Genomic DNA, 20,065 nt, shown 5'->3' on the forward strand with positions numbered 1-20,065 from the left:
AAAAGTAATTAAAGTTTAAACCATATATATAATAAACTAAGTAAACCAAATGCATAAATTTATATACTATAGAAATGTAACAATATTCACAAAAATAACAATATTGTTAAATAAATGAATAGTTGAATAACTCTAGAGTAAATACTGTACAAAATGTGCTCTACAGTTTTTAGACTTATTTTTATTAGAAAATATATTGTGATGAGAAAAAAAATCACACTGAAACAGAAGATATACACACATGTGAGAGGCATTCATTTTAAATTGGCTAATGGTGATCACAAAAACTGTTTTTGTGTTTTAGAAATATTAAAAGAATGACCATTCATACAAAATCTCAACTATACATTCAGCTATACAGGGGCATTGTAATATAATCCAAACATGTACAACAATGGTGTCTTCCCCAGAAGTGCTAGGAGACCAACAGCTGCAGAAGTTTTGCCACCACAACAACATTGAGGCTGTTTCCCAGTAGTCTATACTGCTGAATGGTAGGGATCTTCTCTGGAAAGACTGCAAACAAAACAGAAAAAAGTGATAAAGAAAATATATAAACACTGGGCCACGTTATTATTCATGGCTAAAAAAAGAAGAAACAGATAAAAAATAAACCACATGTTACTGTCTAGCCTAGAATCGTTTGTGAATCGCTTTGTGTATGTGCCGACGGACCTGTATTTAAAAAAATAATTAAACAACAAGCAAATACGAATACAATCCACTTCATGTTTCAGCAAAATAACATATGAATTACAAGTCTGTGTCTAACCATTGCAGCACATTTCTGTATGTATGGGCCCAAACAATAACATTGTTTCATAGTTCAATTATGTTGTGTGGAACTAATCCTACAAGTGTATGTCAGGTTAAGCATATGATGCTTAATACATGTTTAATAATTCGATGTAACAAAAGGCTTCTTAACTTGTACAGAAAAGTAAGATGTTAGATGTAAATTATGTTTTATACTTTTACACTTGAAAACAGAGTCTGTTGTTAAACGAATGATAATTCTGCAAAAGACACCATCTACGATGTATTCTTCCTAACAGCAGTAGTACCATGATAGGTGGCAAAAATATAAAGCCACAATACATGTATTGTGTATATAATTATATTTCTGACTTAACATTGTTTGATATTCTACATTAGAAGGAGAATAAAAATATATTAAGATACAGTGAGAGAAATCTGCTGATCCCCTGCTGTATTTGAAGTTTGTTTGCTTACAAAGAAATGAGCAGTCTCTAACTTTAATGGTAATTTCATTTTAATCGAGAGAGACAGACCAGCATGTGTATGTATATAAACCACACCTGTCTACTGAATCAGTTTCTTCCATTTCAATCTCTCCACCATTATGTGCAAGAACAAACAGTTGTCAAAGAACACCGGGGACAAGATTGTAGACCTGCACAAAGCTTGAATGGCATCTGAGAAGATGAAAATTGATTTTACTGCAATTACATGGAAATGAAAGTTACATAAAAAGACCATCAGTTGCTCTCAGTCTGGAGTTCCAATCAATATTTTGGCCCATGGGACGAGGATGATCATGAAGTATGTGGCTGAACTACAGAGAAGGAGCTTGTTAATGATCTGAAGGCAATTAGGACCACAGTCCCCAAGAACACCACTGGTAACCCACTATGCCGTAATGGACCGAAATCTTGCAGCGCCTGCAAGGTTCCCCTGCTTAAGAAGGCAAATGTACAAGCCCGCTTGCTAACATCTAAATTATTCAGAGAAGGCTTGGGAGAAACTGCTATGGTCAGCTGAAACCTAAAGGCTCTGGCATCATCTTGAGTGTTTGGAGGAAGAGAAATGATGAACACCATCACCAAACTCAAGCGCAGACGTGTGAACGTTATGGTTTCGGGCTGTTTTTTTCTAAGTGTACAGGATGCCTTTGCTGCTCTGAAAGCCAATGGACGGGGTCGAGAACCAGCTTCTGTCAGTCAGAACACTGAAGATGGGTCATGGGTGGGTCTTCCAGCACGACAATCACCCAAAATATACTGCCAAGGTAACAAAGAAGTGGTGAAAGAAGAACCACATTAAGGAGTGGCCTAGCCAGTTTCCAGACCTCAAGCCTATAGGAAATCTGTGTAGGGAGCTTAAGCTTTGAGATGCCAAGCTAGAGCCAAGAAACCTAAAAGATTTAGAGAGTTTCTGTAAAGATGATTGGATCAAAATCCCTCTTCCAACTACAAGAAACATCTCATCTCTGTACTTGCCAACAAGGGTTTCTCCACAAAATACTAAGTCATGTCATTCTTGAGAATTAAATGCTTATTTTATAGGGGTGCAACGATACACAAAATTCATGGTTCGGTTCGGTACTTTGGTGTCACGGTTCGATATTTTTTCGATACAAAAAAAATGTTCATGCTTTTTTAATTTGTCATTTATTAAAATTATAAATATATATTTTAACTCAAACGTACAGTTTTTAAATGTAATGTTGCTGAAACAACAAAGTAATAAAAATAATAAATCTATCTGATCGAGAAATCACTCATCTTTGGAAAAGAGAGTTTATTACAGAGAAATGGCTCTTTCCAAAATAAATGCTATACTATACGCTTCTTCTGGGCTATATTCTCAGCAGCATATTAAACATATCAGGTCCCCATAAGGAGAATCCTGTGCTAATGGCTGTCTAAATGACTCGGGTAAAGTTTGTAGCATGCCTGCTTGTTGTTTTTGTCTGCTTCCACTTGTCTTTGCACTAGGATGATGTCGGAGTAAATGTGCAGTCATATTCGTTGTGTTCCCACTAGTGCTGTCAGCGTTAATCTGAAATGACGTTAACGCCACAACACGGCAAATCTCCGTTAACGAGCTACCGCGGATCGCCCCGTGCGTGGGGCTGGACGGCCAACACGTTAATGAGCTAACTGCGCTAACGCACTAGTTCCCACCCATGTAATTGAGCATTGCGTGGCACATCCGACATACGTGCTTACCTTCAGGGTCACACTTCACATGAAGACCAAAATAGTTCCAAAGGCCAGATCTGAATGAGGGTGGGGGAGGTTCAATTTGCCATGTTGCAACGAGCTTAGCTTCTGTCTCGCTAGCTTGCGCTGCACTCAGTGGATCTGCGCTCAACAGTGCAGCCTAGGCGAAGTAGTCGAGCGCAGATCCACTGAGCTCTCAACACAGACAGCATCGTCAGAAGAAAAGTTGATAAAATAAATTAAAAATTTTGTATTGTTTGATACATATGCGTACCGAACCGAAAGCACCGTATCGAACGGATCACTATTGATACGAGTATCTTTGCACCCCTATTATTTTACTCAATGACTGATTTATTGTATTAATGGGAAAACCACAGTCAATCCCCTAGATCATCATCTATAATAATAATAATAATAATAATAATAATGGAGTGGATTTATATAGTGCTTTTCAAGGCACCCAAAGCGCTTTACAATGCCACTATTCATTCTCTCTCACATTCACACACTGGTGGAGGCAGCTACAGTTGTAGCCACAGCTGCCCTGGGGCAGACTGACAGAAGCGAGGCTGCCATATCGCGCCATCGGCCCCTCTGGCCAACACCAGTAGGCAAGTAGGGTAAAGTGTCTTGCCCAAGGACACAACGACCAGAACAGAGAGCCCAGGGATCGAACCGGCGACCTTCCGGTTACAGATGCGATTCCCAACCCCCTGAGCCACGGTCGCCCCCCCTATACAATGACAATATAACAAAATATTAAGCATTTCATGACCTTTAAATAAATAGTTAAAAAAATTAAGTACTACTGTAGACGATCACCTACAAAGAGTAACATCTATCCATCTATGAAAGTAGATTTTGATAGCGCACAATGGTCATAAGAATTCTTAAAGACGCATAGTTCCAACAATGGACAGATTTATGACTTATGACTTACTTAAATGCTGAGGGAATCCCATGAGGTTGGCTACTTCTCTGGGACTAAAATAACGAAGCTTCAGTTTTAACAGCCGCTGAAGTTTCTCCTCCTCAGAGCACTGGTCCAGACCCATAAAGACACTTTCAATCTGCACAGGACACAAAGCAAAAGCAAGCATAAGATTCTTTTCTTTCTTACACGGGAAATGCAAAAATTCTTTTTTAAAAAATAATTAAATCCATTCATACAGCTTTCTGGGAAGGATCACCACAGTGGTAAGACCGGTTTTATATTTAGCATACACAGATTTATCATGCAAATATCAGCATGGCATGGCTGCCATCGAGTATTTTTTTGGTAACTGTAAAGTAAGATGATATTCACAAAACCAATGACAGTAGCGAATCTGTTGTGCATTTTGGAGTCCTATCTAGGATGTAGCTTTATAAATTTATATGAGTTTTGCTCAATTTTGCTCATTCAAAGATAGTAAAAAGCTTCTGGGCTTAATTGCTCAAGGACTTACTCTTAAATTTTGAGTTTAAAAATAGAGTTATTAATGGAATGTGAAAAAAAACAAAACAAAAACAAAAAACATCAGATGACACTAGGGATGGGTACCGGTATCCGGTGCCATGATGGCACCAGTTCTGACATAAACAGTAGTAACCAGACCGAAAAGCAGCGCACATTTCGGTGCTTTATTTTGGTGCTTTTTTTTCCTGAGATGTGATACACTTTGAATTCTAGCCAATCATTTTACGTTTCCGAGGATAGTAGGCGGGTCCAGGTACGTCCGTTCTTTTAGAGCAGAGCTACAGATTAAAAATGACCAAGGCGAAGCGGTCAAAGTCTGGCTGTACTTCACAGCAAAAGATGCAAACTCAGCAGCCTGCAACAAGTGCTTTAAGCTGATACTGTGATACTGTCAAAGGAGGTAACACCTCAAATCTGATGAAACACCTGGCGACGCATAGCGTTTTTTTTAAAAGCCGAAAAATGCGCCGTATTTGATAGCTTGCTGCGAGACCTCACACCAAGCGCATCTACTGCGGGTGTGGTGCCTGTTATCGGACCCGGAGTTAGCAACATCCCCCAAAAACACGAAGAGGAGAGTCCTGGCCCCTAGCCCTGCCAGTGTAGCAGAAATGATGAGGATGATGATGCAGCAGCCGTTCTTCTCTGCGTGAGTAGCTTAATGTTGTTCGTGTGTAATTTACGTTGAGTAGGCTAACCACGTTATTACATTAATGCATGTAAGGTGAACTAGCAAACACTGTCGCAAACACATGCAGCTGTCTTCTTGTTTGATGGCAGATACTCCCTTCACCCTGGCTAAAAAGGCTAAAATGACCAAAGAAAAAGTGGAAAACATGAGAGGTTTTTGGACAAAGTTTGTGTTCTTCATTCTTTAAGCACCGGTACAGTTTCAAAAGTACCGGTTTGGCACCGGTATCAGATAAAACCTAAACGATACCCATCCCTGAGGGTTAGAAGCCTGAAGGCAGGTAACTTTAGGTTTTACCCTGGGTTTGCTTTACTATGAAGGTGATTCAATTTATACCGAGGTATAAGGCAATTTACCCTAGAGATTAACATCTATAAAATCACTGCCTACTGACCAATCAAAAATCCAGAAAATAGCATCACTATTCCTGGAAGATTCCTTGGACCTCTGCAGGAAGAGTAGGAAAGTTCTGTCTAAAGACTATGTGTTTCCCAAATGAGAGTCGGCAATAAATATCGATTTTTAGGTGCAACTTTATTCCAAATCTGTTTTCTTTCAGCAATTTGACAACTGTTTTATCGCTCTATGTGCATTAATATATGATTCTAAAACAGGACACCAACACTGTACTTGCTCAGCTCATATCCACTTTGCATATAGATTAAGCCTTTGGTTGATTTCTGAATAAAAAGTATATTGTTAGAACAGCAAACTTTTCACCAAGTTTTTCTTATTGCTGAGAACTACAGCTTCTAGAACACCAAGAATACCTGTTCAATCAATCAGATTCATTTCACTTCTTTGTAACAAACTAAAGCATTTTCCATATCTCAAGCTATGGGGCACTAAAAGTTTTAATGTTTAAGTGAATCCAGTTTAGAGTCTCAGAGCTCTAATGAGCAGTCATCAGCTTAGTAATAAATAGCCCCACTGAGTGCATTTGGCTCTAAAGTAACTAACTGTGTGCTTACTCTTTAGCTTTTCTGCAGCATTAATCTATGATTTCTCTGGAATAGGCAGCATTCACAGAGATCGTTCACTTTTACAAAAACCCAAACGTACCTTGGTTTCCATGCAACACTGCAATACTGAGCCTGTTCCCTGCACATACCGGCCATAGCTATGGAGAAACAACATGAACAAAGTTAAATAACAAAATTACTCATTTTAATTTAATTTATACACCATATAGACACTGCAACGAAAATACTTTAAAGATTTTATGCATACTGGTGGATTAACCATTGCACAAACACAAAAAATTATTTCGGTAACACACACACACACACACACACACACACACACACACAGGTTGCCTTTTTGGTCAGTTTCACTCCAGTCATTGTACCTGAACGTTTTTAAAGGCCATTAACACCAAGTTGTGAATCATGCAAGCATGAAAGAGCGCGTAACCCAAGGGATGGACGCTATGTCTACACATTACAGAAAACTTGGCAAAGAACCAGCTTTTGTATCTTTAGGCGAGTCGTTATTAGCAGTCTATACTGCAAACTGCAAATTCTGTAAAAAAAAAAAAAAAGTACAAGTTTGAAAGGTAAGCTGAACACTGGCCATATCTTGGCATTGTGTTCAGTGTATTCTTAAAAAGAAATTGGACAAGTGGAAGAAAAAAGAAGTAGAGGGCCTAAAAAAGGAGATACATCGTGAACAGCAGATTCAAAAGTCATATCTACTCTTCTCTTCCTACCAACAGAATGTTAGTCTTGAGTTACGTGATAAGTTTGGAAAAATTTGGAATTTCACATTACTTTTTACGAACACGCTCTGTGTGCAATGTCCTAACTATGTTTTTCTGCCTAACTCTGTTTTTGTATGCTGTATTTCCATGTATGCTCGCACATGTTTGAATAAATTGCTGCAGCTTTCCCATTTTCCTAGAGAAATAAAAAGAAGTGAATAGTGGCTCAAGATTTTTTCCACAATCAATTTTTTTCACACTTTGCTAAACCTGTTTACCATGGTAAATGGTAAATGGCCTGTATTTGTATAGCGCTTTACTAGTCCCTCAGGACCCCAAAGCGCTTTACACTACATTCAGTCATCCACCCATTCACACACACATTCACACACTGGTGATGGCAGCTACATTGTAGCCACGGCCGCCCTGGGGCGCACTGACAGAGGCGAGGCTGCCGGACACTGGCACCACCGGGCCCTCTGACCACCACCAGTAGGCAACGGGTGAAGTGTCTTGCACAACGACCGAGACTGACGGAGCAGGGGCTCGAACCGACAACCTTCCGATTACAAGACGAACTGCCAACTGTTGAGCCACGATCGCCCCTACTATTCATATTGTTCATTAAAAATAATGAAGGGAATGATGATAAGATGAAGAGAATTAATGAACCCACCCTTTAGTGAAGCAGACAGACCTCCTGCATGTGGGCTGAACAATGTCCAAGACTAGACCATATCGCAACAGTGTTTTAGGAGGAAGGAGATAAGGTTCCATGTTTACTTCCATTTGTGGTTCCAAGAATTCTTTGATCTGCTTAACAGACAAATTGCTGTTCTGACGAATCTTCCTCTGGGCTTCTGCTGTTGTCTCTAGCTTAAACAGGACATCAGTTCCTTCCTCTGGCTGGCTGGCACCTTGACAGGCAGGACTCAAAAATGTAGGATGCTCAGAAGAATCACTCTCAGCAAGATGTGGGAAGAAGTCTAAAATCTAAAATGAGAAACTTTCTATAAAATCTTACATACATAAATATATACAAATGAGCACTGTGGGGTCCTTAGTGGCCACTTAAAACTGCCTGAGATTACAATTCATAACCATATCTAACCATACGTTCATATAACACTTTATTCTACATAGTTTAAAAACTGTATCTACCTCACATCCATGGCCAATTTAGAATCACCAGTAACATACATATGTTTGGACTGAGAGAAAACGCTGGAGTATATGGAAGAAACCCACCCAGGCACAGGGAGAACTCCAGACAGTTGGGGAGAACCCAGCTGGAGCTCTAAATCTTGTTGATGTGCTAACCAATGCATACATAATCAAAATTATGAATCCTGCTGAGTATGCAAGGCTTTCCAAATCATATGAGCCTGTGACATTTGTTGGTGATATCATCAACTTGTCAGAAAATGTACTTTAAATCTGGGTTTTCATATTTGGTTAACAAGCGAAAGATCTCAAGATAAGATAAGATAAGATAAGATAGAACTTTATTAATCCCTCGGGTGGGTTCCTCTGGGAAATTCGATTTCCAAAAAAGCACAGCACCGACAGAAGTTACAGAGTTATACACACACACATATATATAAATACAGAGACAATATAAATAAAATATACGAAGGGGATAAATAGAATAAATAGGAATAAAAATAAAAATACAAGTGAATTGCACATTTCAAGTATTGAGTCTATGTTTCTAGGACGAGAAACAAATCTGCTAGGGGACAGGAAAGGTTGCAAGGAAGGGCAAATAATCTGTATGTTTAAAAAATCAAATGTGCCGAGCTACCAGCTGTAATGACCCAGTGCGAATAAGGAATACGTTGAAAATTCATGTGAAAAGTGAAGTTGTTCTTGGCTATTTAAAGTATCTGTCTCATTTCAGCCTCTTTGAAACAGTGTCTAAGACTGAGGTTATATATATGAACACAGCGATTACTTAACAATAATATTTTCTTCAAGTCATTGAGTCACTGCGAATGTCCATATAGCTCTTAAGTTCTTGTGATTCTGCTGACTCCTCTGGGGACAATTTACATAACAATGCATCAACTGTACATGTGGCCCAGGCAGCACACTTCATGTGGACATCAAAGAAGACTACGGGTCTCATTATATCTGCTGTGCGGTGCTGGCAAACACGCCATACAACAAAGCTGACACCAAACTGACGTCACCTCTGCTTTTTTTTAAAAAATGGAAAAAACTATGAAGAAAAGAAAACAAAAAAAACAAGCAATTTCTTTGCTTCTAGTTTTGTCTTCTTCTGCTCCTTTATCAGTACTGATGTAGAGGTTTTGTCTGAGAAGTGACACACAATACTGCTATGCCTACTGGCCCCATAGCAGCAAACATACATGATCTGGCTGTGTGATTATTATATGACTGTGTTCTAAATGTTCTAGCAAATTGGTGGCATTTTAAAAATGACGCCATTTTGATTTTATACAAAATGCTTGATTTGCATCGCCAGCTCCGTTTGACTTTTCCTCTGGTTATATGGGAAAGTCCATATAACCATATTATCATTCGATAAGATCTGCTGCCAACGATTTCTAGTCCAGCTCTTGTGTAAATTGGCACATCAACAATTTTTACTAAGTGCTCTTTTTGAGAAAAATATTAATATTGAGGAATATTGTGCTGAATATAATTGTTACATAACAGCTGTTTGAACATATTCATATTCAAAACCCCCCCCCACAAACATACAAAATAACAATTTTTTGTTACACATTGCACGATACCTCACCTTTGAAGGTGCCTGGGTGTTTAAATCTTCTGTGGAAATCTTTGCAATCAGAAAATAACGAAGTCTTGAATTTGGGATCCCAACCTGATTAATGAATATAACAGTGAAATGGGCACAAAGAAACATTTTATATTATCAGCAAACTTCAGTAATCTAATCAAGTCAGTAAGAGTTTGTCTTTCTTACACTTATGGGTGAGATCATGATTTCCTGGAAAGTATATCCACACTCCGTCAGCGTTTTCACCAAACGTGCCCTACAGAATTGAGTAAAATAGTTATGTCTTTATTGTCTTCAATTGTGTATAGTTTTCACATTTGTATAATCATTAAAGTAATTTTTAGAATTAGAGACTGTGGAGATACAGAAATTCTTTTATTGCTGCCATATAACCTGCATCATTATAATTGCATTAATAACCTTCTTTACAGCATTATTCCATTTAATAATATTTCTCACAGTATTGATTTTGCATTAAAGTTGTTTATTGAAGATGTTCATATAAGGATCCTTTTATCATGTTAACTTTTATTACAATTCTAATTTCTATAGAAGTTATCAAAAAAATGAATCTGTAATTTGCTCACTTACAAAGAAAGAATATTCTGTCGTTTTACAGTTGTTTTCTTTTAATGAAGCTTTATTTTTAAAGTTTTTAAAGTAGTTTCGGACCGATCCGACACACATCTCATGCTCAGCAGCCCAGGAGTTGACATCTTGCATGGAGCTCCAGACTGAGGATGTTTAACAATTGTTTTGCATTTCTTGCAATTCAGATTAATCGCACCAACATTGGTCACCAAGCTTCTTGCTGTTAACTTGTGACACCATTCCAGCCTGTGCAGGTATGTATAATCTTGTTCCTGACATTATATACCAGCTTTTTGTTTTTGCCCATTGTGTTGGAGTGGCTGGAATGGAAGAACAACCTACACATACGTTGAAATCAGATGTATCTGTAATTGATTGATTGATTGATTGATTGATTGATTTTAAGCTGTGTATTGAGCACACAGCCAGTTTGTGGGAGCCAGTATTCTAACCGGCTTGTAGGGGATCAAATATTTATTTCATTCAACGACTTGCAAATCAATTTGTAACTTTCATGTTTTTTCTTAATTGTTGGTTAATATTCTCTCTCTTACACCATTAAAATCTCTGAACCATAAAAATTATTGACTGTTCTTTCTTTGTAACTAAGCACACTTCCAAATTCAACCGACACCAATCAATCGTGTCGGCATTTTTTATGACTTTATGATTATCAAGAAGTCATCATGATGTCTTATAAACATGATGTCAATTCAATCCCGCCCGGCCTCTTTTGATCATTTCTATAAGTATGTTTAGAGTTCAAAGAGCACAGGCTTTGTCAGAAACTGATCAAAAACAGGGTGAAAATAAATATTTCTTAACACGTCATGTTGTCTAAATAGATGAGTGCATGTCTGTGGATGTTCTTTTCATGCTGCACTTTGATTTTGGATATAAATGTGTTTGCTGAAATCAATATGGTGAAAAAACCCCCCACAACAACTGAAGTATGACTATATTATTATACAATTATTCTATTTACTCAATTACAATTACTAGACTACTTTTGGATTTTTTTTTGCAGATAGAGAAAACATGGGTAGATTTCTAGACTCCCTGCTTACTCTCCATGTTACTTGCTGAGCTTTCAGGCCTTCATGTGCTTAGTGTGCCCAGTAATTACCTGGCAGAGGAGGTCTCAAAGCCTTTCACATTCTCCAGCAGGATGAAACGTGGTAGCCTCTGCAGCCTAATAACACAATGGCACATACACGTTAGGAACAAAGCATGGGAGAGTTTGCTGAGAGAAATCAGTCTTATTGCATATCCAACCACAGCTGGCATCAAGAGACCTTGGACCATTTGCTAATCTGTGTTTGGAACTGCCATTTGATGAAATATATAAATAGTGCAGCCAACAAAATGGTCAGCCATGAACATGGACACAGAATTACATTGCTGCACAAGTTCAGTGTGATGGAAAGAGCACAATGACAGTGACTTGAGTGTGTTTTGTGAAACAGCTGGCTCCCGGTAAATGGTCATGTATTAACCGAAGCCTATAGTACTTTTGAAATGGTTAAGCTAGGCTTAATTCATGTCTGGGAAACTGGCTAATAAAGAGGTGTAGTCGGCAGCATCATGCACAAGTGCGTAACTGCCATACACTCACAAAATATCAGTGGATACTGTAAGAGCAGCCCTAAACATGCACGAGTTCAAGGCTTGAAACAATTGTGTGACAGCAATGACGGACCAACGCACTTTATTTCCAGTTGCTGCTCTCATCACACGCTTTTCAGCCACAGGCACACACAACAACAATCACCTCACGTTTAATACAGGGGAGGCTTGATGAGCTGATCGAACTCAGGTGTGTCAGCCTCCCCTGCAGCCACGCCACAAACCACGCCCCCCATAACCCAACCTAGACCGAGGAGCCAGCACAAATGTAGCACAAATGTTTGACATCAATTTGGTTGATTTTCTTAAAATTGATAGCTACCTATCTGATAATCTGAATGGCTACTACAAGCAAACAAAGTAGCTGTGTATTATGACTGTTAAGCAAAATAAAAAACGAGTGTAGTTTTTCATTTCATTTAGGTTTCCAGAAGTTGACTGAAATTTTGGATCTTTCAGACCTTGGCAGAAGATCAAGGACATAAAGGAAGCTCTTGGTTCTGGGGTCAGTAACGTCCCCTTGAAGGCCTATCCTGCGGAGAAACAAACGAAACACGGTGGAACAAGTTTTAAGTTGCTCAACAAAAGTGTTTTTTCTAGGCTGACTATATCAAGCTGGTCCCCGTTTCAGTGTGTTACGCTGCACCTAAGACAGTTAAAGTCCTGTTAGAGAGAAACTAGTTTCTGGGTTTTACAGTGGGCATCTGCTGGTAGGGAGAAATGTGTGAAATACAACTAGTCAACCTTTATCCCCCTAAATGAAATTTAATTTTATACTCATGAACTTAGGTTAGGGGACCCGAATCTAAACTTTTGGGTTAAGCACGTTGTCTTAATTTTGAACATCATGTAGTGATAGTGACTAAAAAAAAGTCTATGCATTTGTCATTTACAGGCTGGAAGTGTAATTCCTTTTTATAGGAAGTCATCAACAGCTCTCTGAAAAATGGAAAAACTCACTAAGAACACTACAGACAAAGCCCAAATACAGCTTCAGTTTTATTTACATAGCGATAATACACAACAACAGCCTGATGATGATTATGTTCACTTGTGTTTTCTTTGTCAAATATAAGTTTGTTTGATGATCTGCCACATTTCACTGTGACAAACATGCAATGAAAACTCAAAATAAGGGAATTTGTCACCCGTTCATACAGAAATATTAATATTAAATATTTTATTATATTATCTTCACAAAGACTCATTATGGTCTGTTGTATCTGACGATTAGTGAAAAGGTTGTTTTTATTGATTTATTTATATCTACGTAATTAAGTACAGTGGAACCCCGACTTAAGAAATTCATTCGTTCCCGAGGGTCTTTTGTAAGTTGAAAATTTTTGTAAGTCGAAGCATCCATCGCGCCTTTTGAGTGAACAATAGGCTATAGGTTAATTGCTAACTGCAACAACAATACATCGTTCAAGTGGAACAGCGAAGCGCAAGTACGAAAGCCAAGAGGGTTGTCACATGATTCTGAAGGCATTGTGGGCTCAGCCAATCAGAGCCAGCGGATTTTGTTACACGGGCATTTTGCCGTAACACAGGCAGAAATTTTGCCGTTAAGTGCCTTCGTAACTTGAATTTTTCGTTAAATGGGGTATTCGTAAGTCGGGGTTCCACTGTAGTCTTAAAAATTGCCTTTTTTACGATGCAGGCTTTGCACGATAGTTTAACTCTGAATAAGAGATCATTCTCATCACGTCACCATCACGATTGCAAAATTTTGGATTTTAGTACATACAAAACACTGAAATCATACCTGGTAAAGGGTTGGCAAGGAGGACTCATCAATATCATATCAAAAGACAACTTGTTGAATTCATCTAATGTTATGCCCTAAAGTAAGAAAAGAAAAGGATTTTAAATATGATTGATAGTTTGATCAGCAATGGACCAACGCTCCATGATCACTAACCTCTATAGTCTTGTTCCAGAGGGGAGTGTCGGGGAAGTTGTGCTTGTAGACTTGATTTGCTGTGGTGTTTATGTCAATGGCAGTTACAACTTGGGCAGGTATGCCACTCTCTGCAAAATGGATAAATAATAATAGTAATAATGAGTTGCATTGTATTACTTATTTCATTTTATTTTCGGGTTTACCTAAGGCTCTAGTTTATCATTCCACAGTTTAATTTCTCACCAGATTATTAAAAAAAAATAAAATAAAAAAAATCACACTGATGGAAAAAGTTGGGATCTTGAAGACGCTTGTTTTTTTGTTTTTTACATTCTACAGGTCAACAGATACTGCAGGCAAAAAAAGAAAGCAGGAGGGATTGCAATGACAGGTGACAACAGATGGTGTAGTCCTGGTTATGGCTGTTTACGTCCCAGATTACCAACTCAACTTAATGCCACACAGCCATGTGGTTTATTATTCCACCAGTGACAAGAAAACCAGAAACATGATTACCGGTCCTCAGCAGACCCTAGCACACCCCACAATCAGGCCCACTGTCTACTGGCAATCTGACTATTTAAATTATTAGGTGTTCACAGGGTGCTAAAAAGGCACAGAGTGGAATAGCAGGAGCACAATGGTGACATAATATTAGGCAGGTGAGTGTGAGAAAGAATGCATGCAAAGGTGTGTAGAGACCCATTATATTCAATGTTCAATGTGAGGTGCTCTACTGCAAAACTTTTGATTGCAAAAGCCTTTGTAACAAATGACTGATCATTAAATGAGGTGTGATCAGAAACGACTGTGACTCTGTCTGCATGGCTGACATTCTCATCAATGTCATCTCCTCCCCAAATTCCATGAAAATTTTACTTCCACTGTCTCTGGTATGGTGTGGTGGTCAGGCCATGTGGTGGTCAGGCCATGTGGTGGTCAGGCCATGTGGTGAGCCATACTTGTAACAGGCTGCGGATCAATTATCAGTTCAACCCTGAGTCAAACAGCTGGATGTGGTGTTGGTGACAACATTTCGACCATGAGACTTTTCTACAGAATTCAGTTCTATGTCATTCTGTTCTTCCTACGCCACACGTCAGCAACAGTGCACCCTCTGCTAGTGAGAGAGCCAAAATAGAATGGCACAGTAAACAGTCAGCAGTTTTGAGGCCGTTCACGCCTGCTAAAACCAACAACTTTTTTATGTACGTTTTTAACTTAACCACAAACTGTGGTCAACGTGAGTTAAAACAACTAAAATGCTCTGGCGATGACTCCTACCTTCTCTCAATCTGTGTTTGGCCAGAGAAACATGCTTATATAATGCAGAAGTTGGAGGGACGTTAATTTGATGTAAAATAAGTCTTTGTTACTATTAAAATGAGATAATGTGTTGCATTTAACTTGATTAGTATCATTTCATTTACCCGTCCCTGTCAGCTCCACCTTTGCTGTGAACTGGTGGAGAAAAGGAGAAAATAGGCTCAACCATAAATGACAGCAGTATGCAGCAGCCTGTTACTTTGAACTGCAAGGTTCAAATAAACACCAAAATATGTTTTTATTTATTTTGGGCCTGTTGCTTATTATTTTACTAATCAATACCAATTTAAGAAATATATTCCTGCCTGTTAAGAAGCTAGAAAAATAACAATTAAATTGAGATTAATGCTACCTTTCTCATACATGAAATATTCACCCTTTCTTCCTCACAGAGAGGTCAAATAATGGATGTCCTACAGTCCATGTCATTTGTGCTAAACATCTTTATCAGTAGAACTATTTGACAGTTTGACCCTTGTGGACACGCAACCCTGTGGATTTCCAAAAAGGGTATGCTCTTTCTACGCTTCTGACCTAATGGGATGTGGCCAGGCTCTTCCACTGAAAGCTGCTGTTGAGTCTTTGACTTGTGGTGACCTCCATGGTGATGAGAGGACGGTTGGGTCACTTTGATACAAAAATTGATGTTTGAACTCAGCACATGTAATGCAAATATCAACTGCTAACAAATCGATTGTTTGTGACTGGCACAAAAGTGATGTATTGCATTTGTCATGTTACCTTGTCTTGTTGACACATTGCTGATCAGCTTCCTGAAGAAAGCTCAAACAGTACTGGCATAGTAAAGCACAGTACTTGACGTTCTTCAGAAAAGAAATTCTGTTAAAAGCTGACTAAACAACAGTCTCCTTTTCCTCTGCAGTTTCTGTGAGCCTTAATGAACGAACTTCTTCAGCTGATACAGGCACTGTTTTGGGGTAGCATCAGATCTTATGGAGAGCAGAACCTTGCAACAGCTGGACAGAATCTGTCCAGTGATTAAGAAACTCATTGGAAAGGCTAATAATTGATATTAAGGACTGACAAGAGTGTCTTGTCTCTGTCGATCTCTGTCTATGTGTCATATTTAATGTGCAATGTATTTGTTTATTTTGGTATGTAGACTTTAGTCAATAGGATCAATGAAGGGGTTATACATAAAATAAAGAACTGCCTATTTTGTATATATCTTTAAGATTCTGTATTATTGTACCTACATGATAATCAAGAAAGTTATTTTGGCCACTTTAAATCTCTTTATAGAACAGTTAATATATGTTCTACTATATTTGTTGCAGTTCATGCAGCCCTTTTGGTCGGAGCTGTAGTAAAAACGCCTTTTGTTTAATGTCGATGGCACTTTTTAGCTGAAAAAATAAAGAGTGACTTAATCCTGTGAGAAGAATGTCGTTTGTGAAATGAGCCCTAGACAAAAAAAATGTATATATTTCAAAGCTGACTTCTACACGTGTAACAGCATGATGTTTCCCACTGCACACTCTTCTTTACGGTAAAGGCAGTTTTCCCATCCTATCAGGATTCCGATTCACTCAGTCATCATTTTCTTACTACTTTTTTCGGCTGTCACGCCACAGCCAGCACAAGTCTTCAAGTAATACGTAAACTCAACCGAAACACGGGCCTGACTTTTGAGCGTTGCATGGCAGTAAAGGCGCTGGCATGACAGTCCAACAGTGTTTCCGGATTCATGTTGGATAGACCAGTAAAATCAAAATAAGCAAATCTTTGTATCCACCACAAATACGCTTACCCTTTAACGCATAATGCATTCCACCAATGCCACTATACAACTCGAGTACTCGTAGATTGTCCATGGCAAAATAAACTACATCGGCGTGCTGATGCGGTGCATATTTCTTCTTCGTATTCAATAAAGGTTATCAGGCAACTAAAGAACACGGAACATTACCGCCACCTGCTGGTGTGGAATGTGGTACAGGTAGCGACAGGCCCGTTAGTTTAATTAACCTCGAGCTTCTCATATGCAAAATACAAAATATTCCTCAAAATAAATCAGAAATGACAACATGTACCAAATCCAAATCGACGTTTTCTGAAAGAGCAAATCTCTGTTAATATCCAAAACGTTTGATTGTGTTTGCTCCTATTTTCCCAGTATGAATTCACAACAGAGCACAATGTGACAATATAATATATTTTTAACCACACAGAAAGAGGAGAGGGCAGAATATTTGACCTTCTCAAAAAGCTGACAAATGAAGAAAAAAAAAAGAATCCTTCTGTCCAAGCTTTATGTATTTTCAGGTAAAAAAAATCATACATCTACAAATCCTTGATTATAGCTCCCCTTGCATGCCTCCTTTGGCCTGTTTCCTCTGCCTTATAGCAGTGATGTCAAATTAATTTGTCCCATCTTAATAAAAAGAAATCTATTAGCGATTTCGTCTTCAAATAAATAAATGGAAAACAAACTGGAAACATAAATGGAAAAATAAAACAAAATGGGAGAATAATAACATTTGTGAAATAAAATTGAATTAAATAGAAAATATACATTTTTAGCTTACTTTTTTAAATTTTTGCTAGCACAAACTGGTAGTTATATTATCTTTATTTCTACAGGTAGTCCCAGAGACTCGATGTCTCATTTACAAGGAAGACCTGTATATAACTATTATTAAATAATAATAATAGTAGTTATAACGGTAGTAGTGTCCAGTATCGTTTTTTTTTTTTTAACTATTTTTAAACTTTGAACAATGTTGCTAACAACGTTGTTCACCGCTGCACTGAAGCCGAGGTGTGGCTGACCGCGTCTAGGAACAGGAAATATCCTAGTATGGAATGGTAGTGCTCACATAAACTTCCGGTAGGGCGTGCGCTTGTAAGGACGGCTGTGTCAGGATTTTAAAAATCTAAAATTCCTTCTTTTCTTTTTTACTTTTTTTGTCGGTCTTTTCTTAACGGTAAGCCCATCTCGTATCAACACAACTGTCTTCCGTTTTTTGCGTTGCTAAATAGAAGAATTGTGAAGAGGCGGAGCTTCCCCTTTCAGCGTTGCAGTGTAGCTACAGATTGCGAGTTTCTAAACACGTCTGTATCTTTTGGATTTTCAGGAAAAAATGTCCAAGTCTTTGAAGAAGATTGTGGAGGAGTGTCGAGATAAGAACCTTCCGGAGGTGGAGATGTGCGATAGGGGTATTTCGAACATGCTCGACATCCCAGGACTATGTAAGAAAAAGACCGTCTTCCATTTAAGCTCGAAACTTTCTTAAGCCTGCTAACGTAACAGTCAAAGTACCCTAGAAATAACACAGAAGTTACACACACAGAGAAGACTGCTTGGTGTTACCACTCCTGACTAATATACATTGTTGAAAGCCATCTGCGACCGTCACTTCCAACTGTGGTATTCTAATAGCGTCATGTTTAAAGCTTGTGTACCGTTGTACAGTGACTATAATGTGATGTGAAAAGCTGTTGTTACTGGCCAAAACAGAATTATATATTCACTTAAAATAAGTAGTAACGAAATAGTTTTTTGGTCAGGTGTTTGTTGTAATAACGCTTCTTGAAGATGAACGAGGAGGACGGGGAGGACTGTGTATGGTTCTTCCTCATGCTGCTGAGGCCGTTTGTTAAATGAATAGATCATTACGTTTTCAGTATGTCAGTTTTCTTCAGACTTAATTCATTCAGTCCAATTAGCAGAAGTATCAGTAGCAGAAGATTTGGAAGTTTTTCATGGGCAGAAACCACATACTCATACTCTACTTAGTTGATTAAATTTGGCACCATTTAAGGGCAAATAATCAGAAATACTTTATTAATCCTGAAGGAAGTTATGGAATAAACAGGCTTTCTTATGGTATCCTGACATTTATTGGCAAAAAGAATTGTTACAACAAAGAAATTGGCCAAACAAATGTTCCCTTACTTTTTGAACTGAGTTCTTATACATAACTCTGTTTTGCTTCAACAATAACTTTTCATAGGTTCTGCATAGGTTCTCTCCGGGTTCTCCAGCTTCTTCCCACAGTTCAAAGACATGCAGTTAGTGGGATTAAGTTAACTGATGATTCTAAATGGGGCCTAGGCGTGAGAGTCAGTGATCCCATGATAGGTGGGAGAGACTGCAGAACACCTCACACCCCTCACTCCACACGAACAGGATAAGCAGAAGAGAATGAATGGATGTATAATATAAACATTTGCCTACAAGTGGCTAGATGCAAAAGTACCGTGAGAGCAAGAATACATACATGCGGGCCCATGAAAAGACTTTGTATCAAGGAGCTTTTGTATGCAGGTTCCTGACATTGCAACCCATGAAAAATGAACTCGGTAACATTTTGTATTAACTGCCTGTCAGATTTAACTGCTTATGAGCTCAACCTCATTCCAGATTGTTCCAACTTTGACTCTTGGTTATACAATGTATTATATATTTACTACTTCTACTCTGTGTTGGTGGTAACAGTGCAACAACATAACACACACTTGTACCTTGTCATCACTTTGTCACCTTGCTTTGTTGACTTGATATTCCTTGTCGTTTCAGTCACCCTGTCTAATATCACTCAGCTGGTCCTCAGCCACAACAAGCTCACAGGTAACTTCTTATCTCTTTCTCTGCTCTCTCAGATATTAAGCTGTTTAATATCAAACAACCCTGTGAAGCTTGCCATCATTTTAACTTGTCAGATCTAGAGTAAGGCATATTGTAAAATAATTAGCCTGCAGGCTATGTTAAAAGGAAAACATTGGCATATTAGAATCAATAAAAAGTCCTATTCAAGTCAAACATCTGGACAGCATCAACTAACCATAATATCCTGTTATGTCAGTGGTAGGCCCAGTCTGTGTATTCACATTCATACTGTTCTCTTTTCATCACTAAAGCTGGGATTTGAACTCATTTGTATCCCATTGTACATCTGTATAATGACAATAAAGGCATTCTATTCATTTGTGCAACAGGGCAAGCAGTAACAGATTGAAGACTTGTAGTTTATAAATACAGTTGCGGTCAAAAGATTACATATACTGGGC

At 38.4% G+C, this 20,065-nt stretch overlaps 2 protein-coding genes across 2 annotated transcripts in view; one reads left to right on the forward strand and one right to left on the reverse strand.

The window, feature by feature from the left end:
• Positions 1 to 269: 269 nt before the first annotated feature.
• On the reverse strand, positions 270 to 16,965 carry trdmt1 (tRNA aspartic acid methyltransferase 1). Its single transcript, XM_026180720.1, has 11 exons — positions 16,803 to 16,965; positions 13,724 to 13,833; positions 13,568 to 13,644; positions 12,264 to 12,335; positions 11,303 to 11,368; positions 9,772 to 9,841; positions 9,586 to 9,669; positions 7,495 to 7,811; positions 6,182 to 6,239; positions 3,910 to 4,039; positions 270 to 516 (listed from the first exon to the last, which is right to left on the reverse strand). Exons 1-11 carry the CDS (start codon positions 16,864 to 16,866, stop codon positions 416 to 418), a joined length of 1,149 nt encoding a protein of 382 aa, XP_026036505.1. The 5' UTR covers positions 16,867 to 16,965; the 3' UTR covers positions 270 to 415.
• An 894-nt stretch (positions 16,966 to 17,859) lies between these two features.
• rsu1 (Ras suppressor protein 1) overlaps positions 17,860 to 20,065 on the forward strand; it is a 44,598-nt gene continuing 42,392 nt past the window's right edge. Inside the window, exons 1-3 of the mRNA XM_026179575.1 lie at positions 17,860 to 17,979; positions 18,130 to 18,244; positions 19,575 to 19,625. Coding sequence (XP_026035360.1) covers positions 18,136 to 18,244; positions 19,575 to 19,625 — 160 coding nt within the window. The 5' untranslated portion in view covers positions 17,860 to 17,979; positions 18,130 to 18,135. The remainder of the gene's footprint in view (positions 17,980 to 18,129; positions 18,245 to 19,574; positions 19,626 to 20,065) is intronic.

Source organism: Astatotilapia calliptera, chromosome 9, assembly GCF_900246225.1.
Source record: "Astatotilapia calliptera chromosome 9, fAstCal1.2, whole genome shotgun sequence".
Lineage (NCBI taxonomy): Eukaryota > Metazoa > Chordata > Actinopteri > Cichliformes > Cichlidae > Astatotilapia > Astatotilapia calliptera.

Coding starts and splice junctions, on each gene's coding strand:
- trdmt1 (XM_026180720.1), bottom strand. CDS start 16,866: ATGGACAATCTACGAGTACTCGAGTTGTATAGTGGCATTGGTGGAATG. Junction 9,842..11,302: donor TTTGAGACCTCCTCTGCCAG/GTAATTACTGGG, acceptor TCAATTCTGTAG/GGCACGTTTGGTGAAAACGC. Junction 517..3,909: donor GGGATTCCCTCAGCATTTAA/GTAAGTCATAAG, acceptor TTTTGTTTGCAG/TCTTTCCAGAGAAGATCCCT.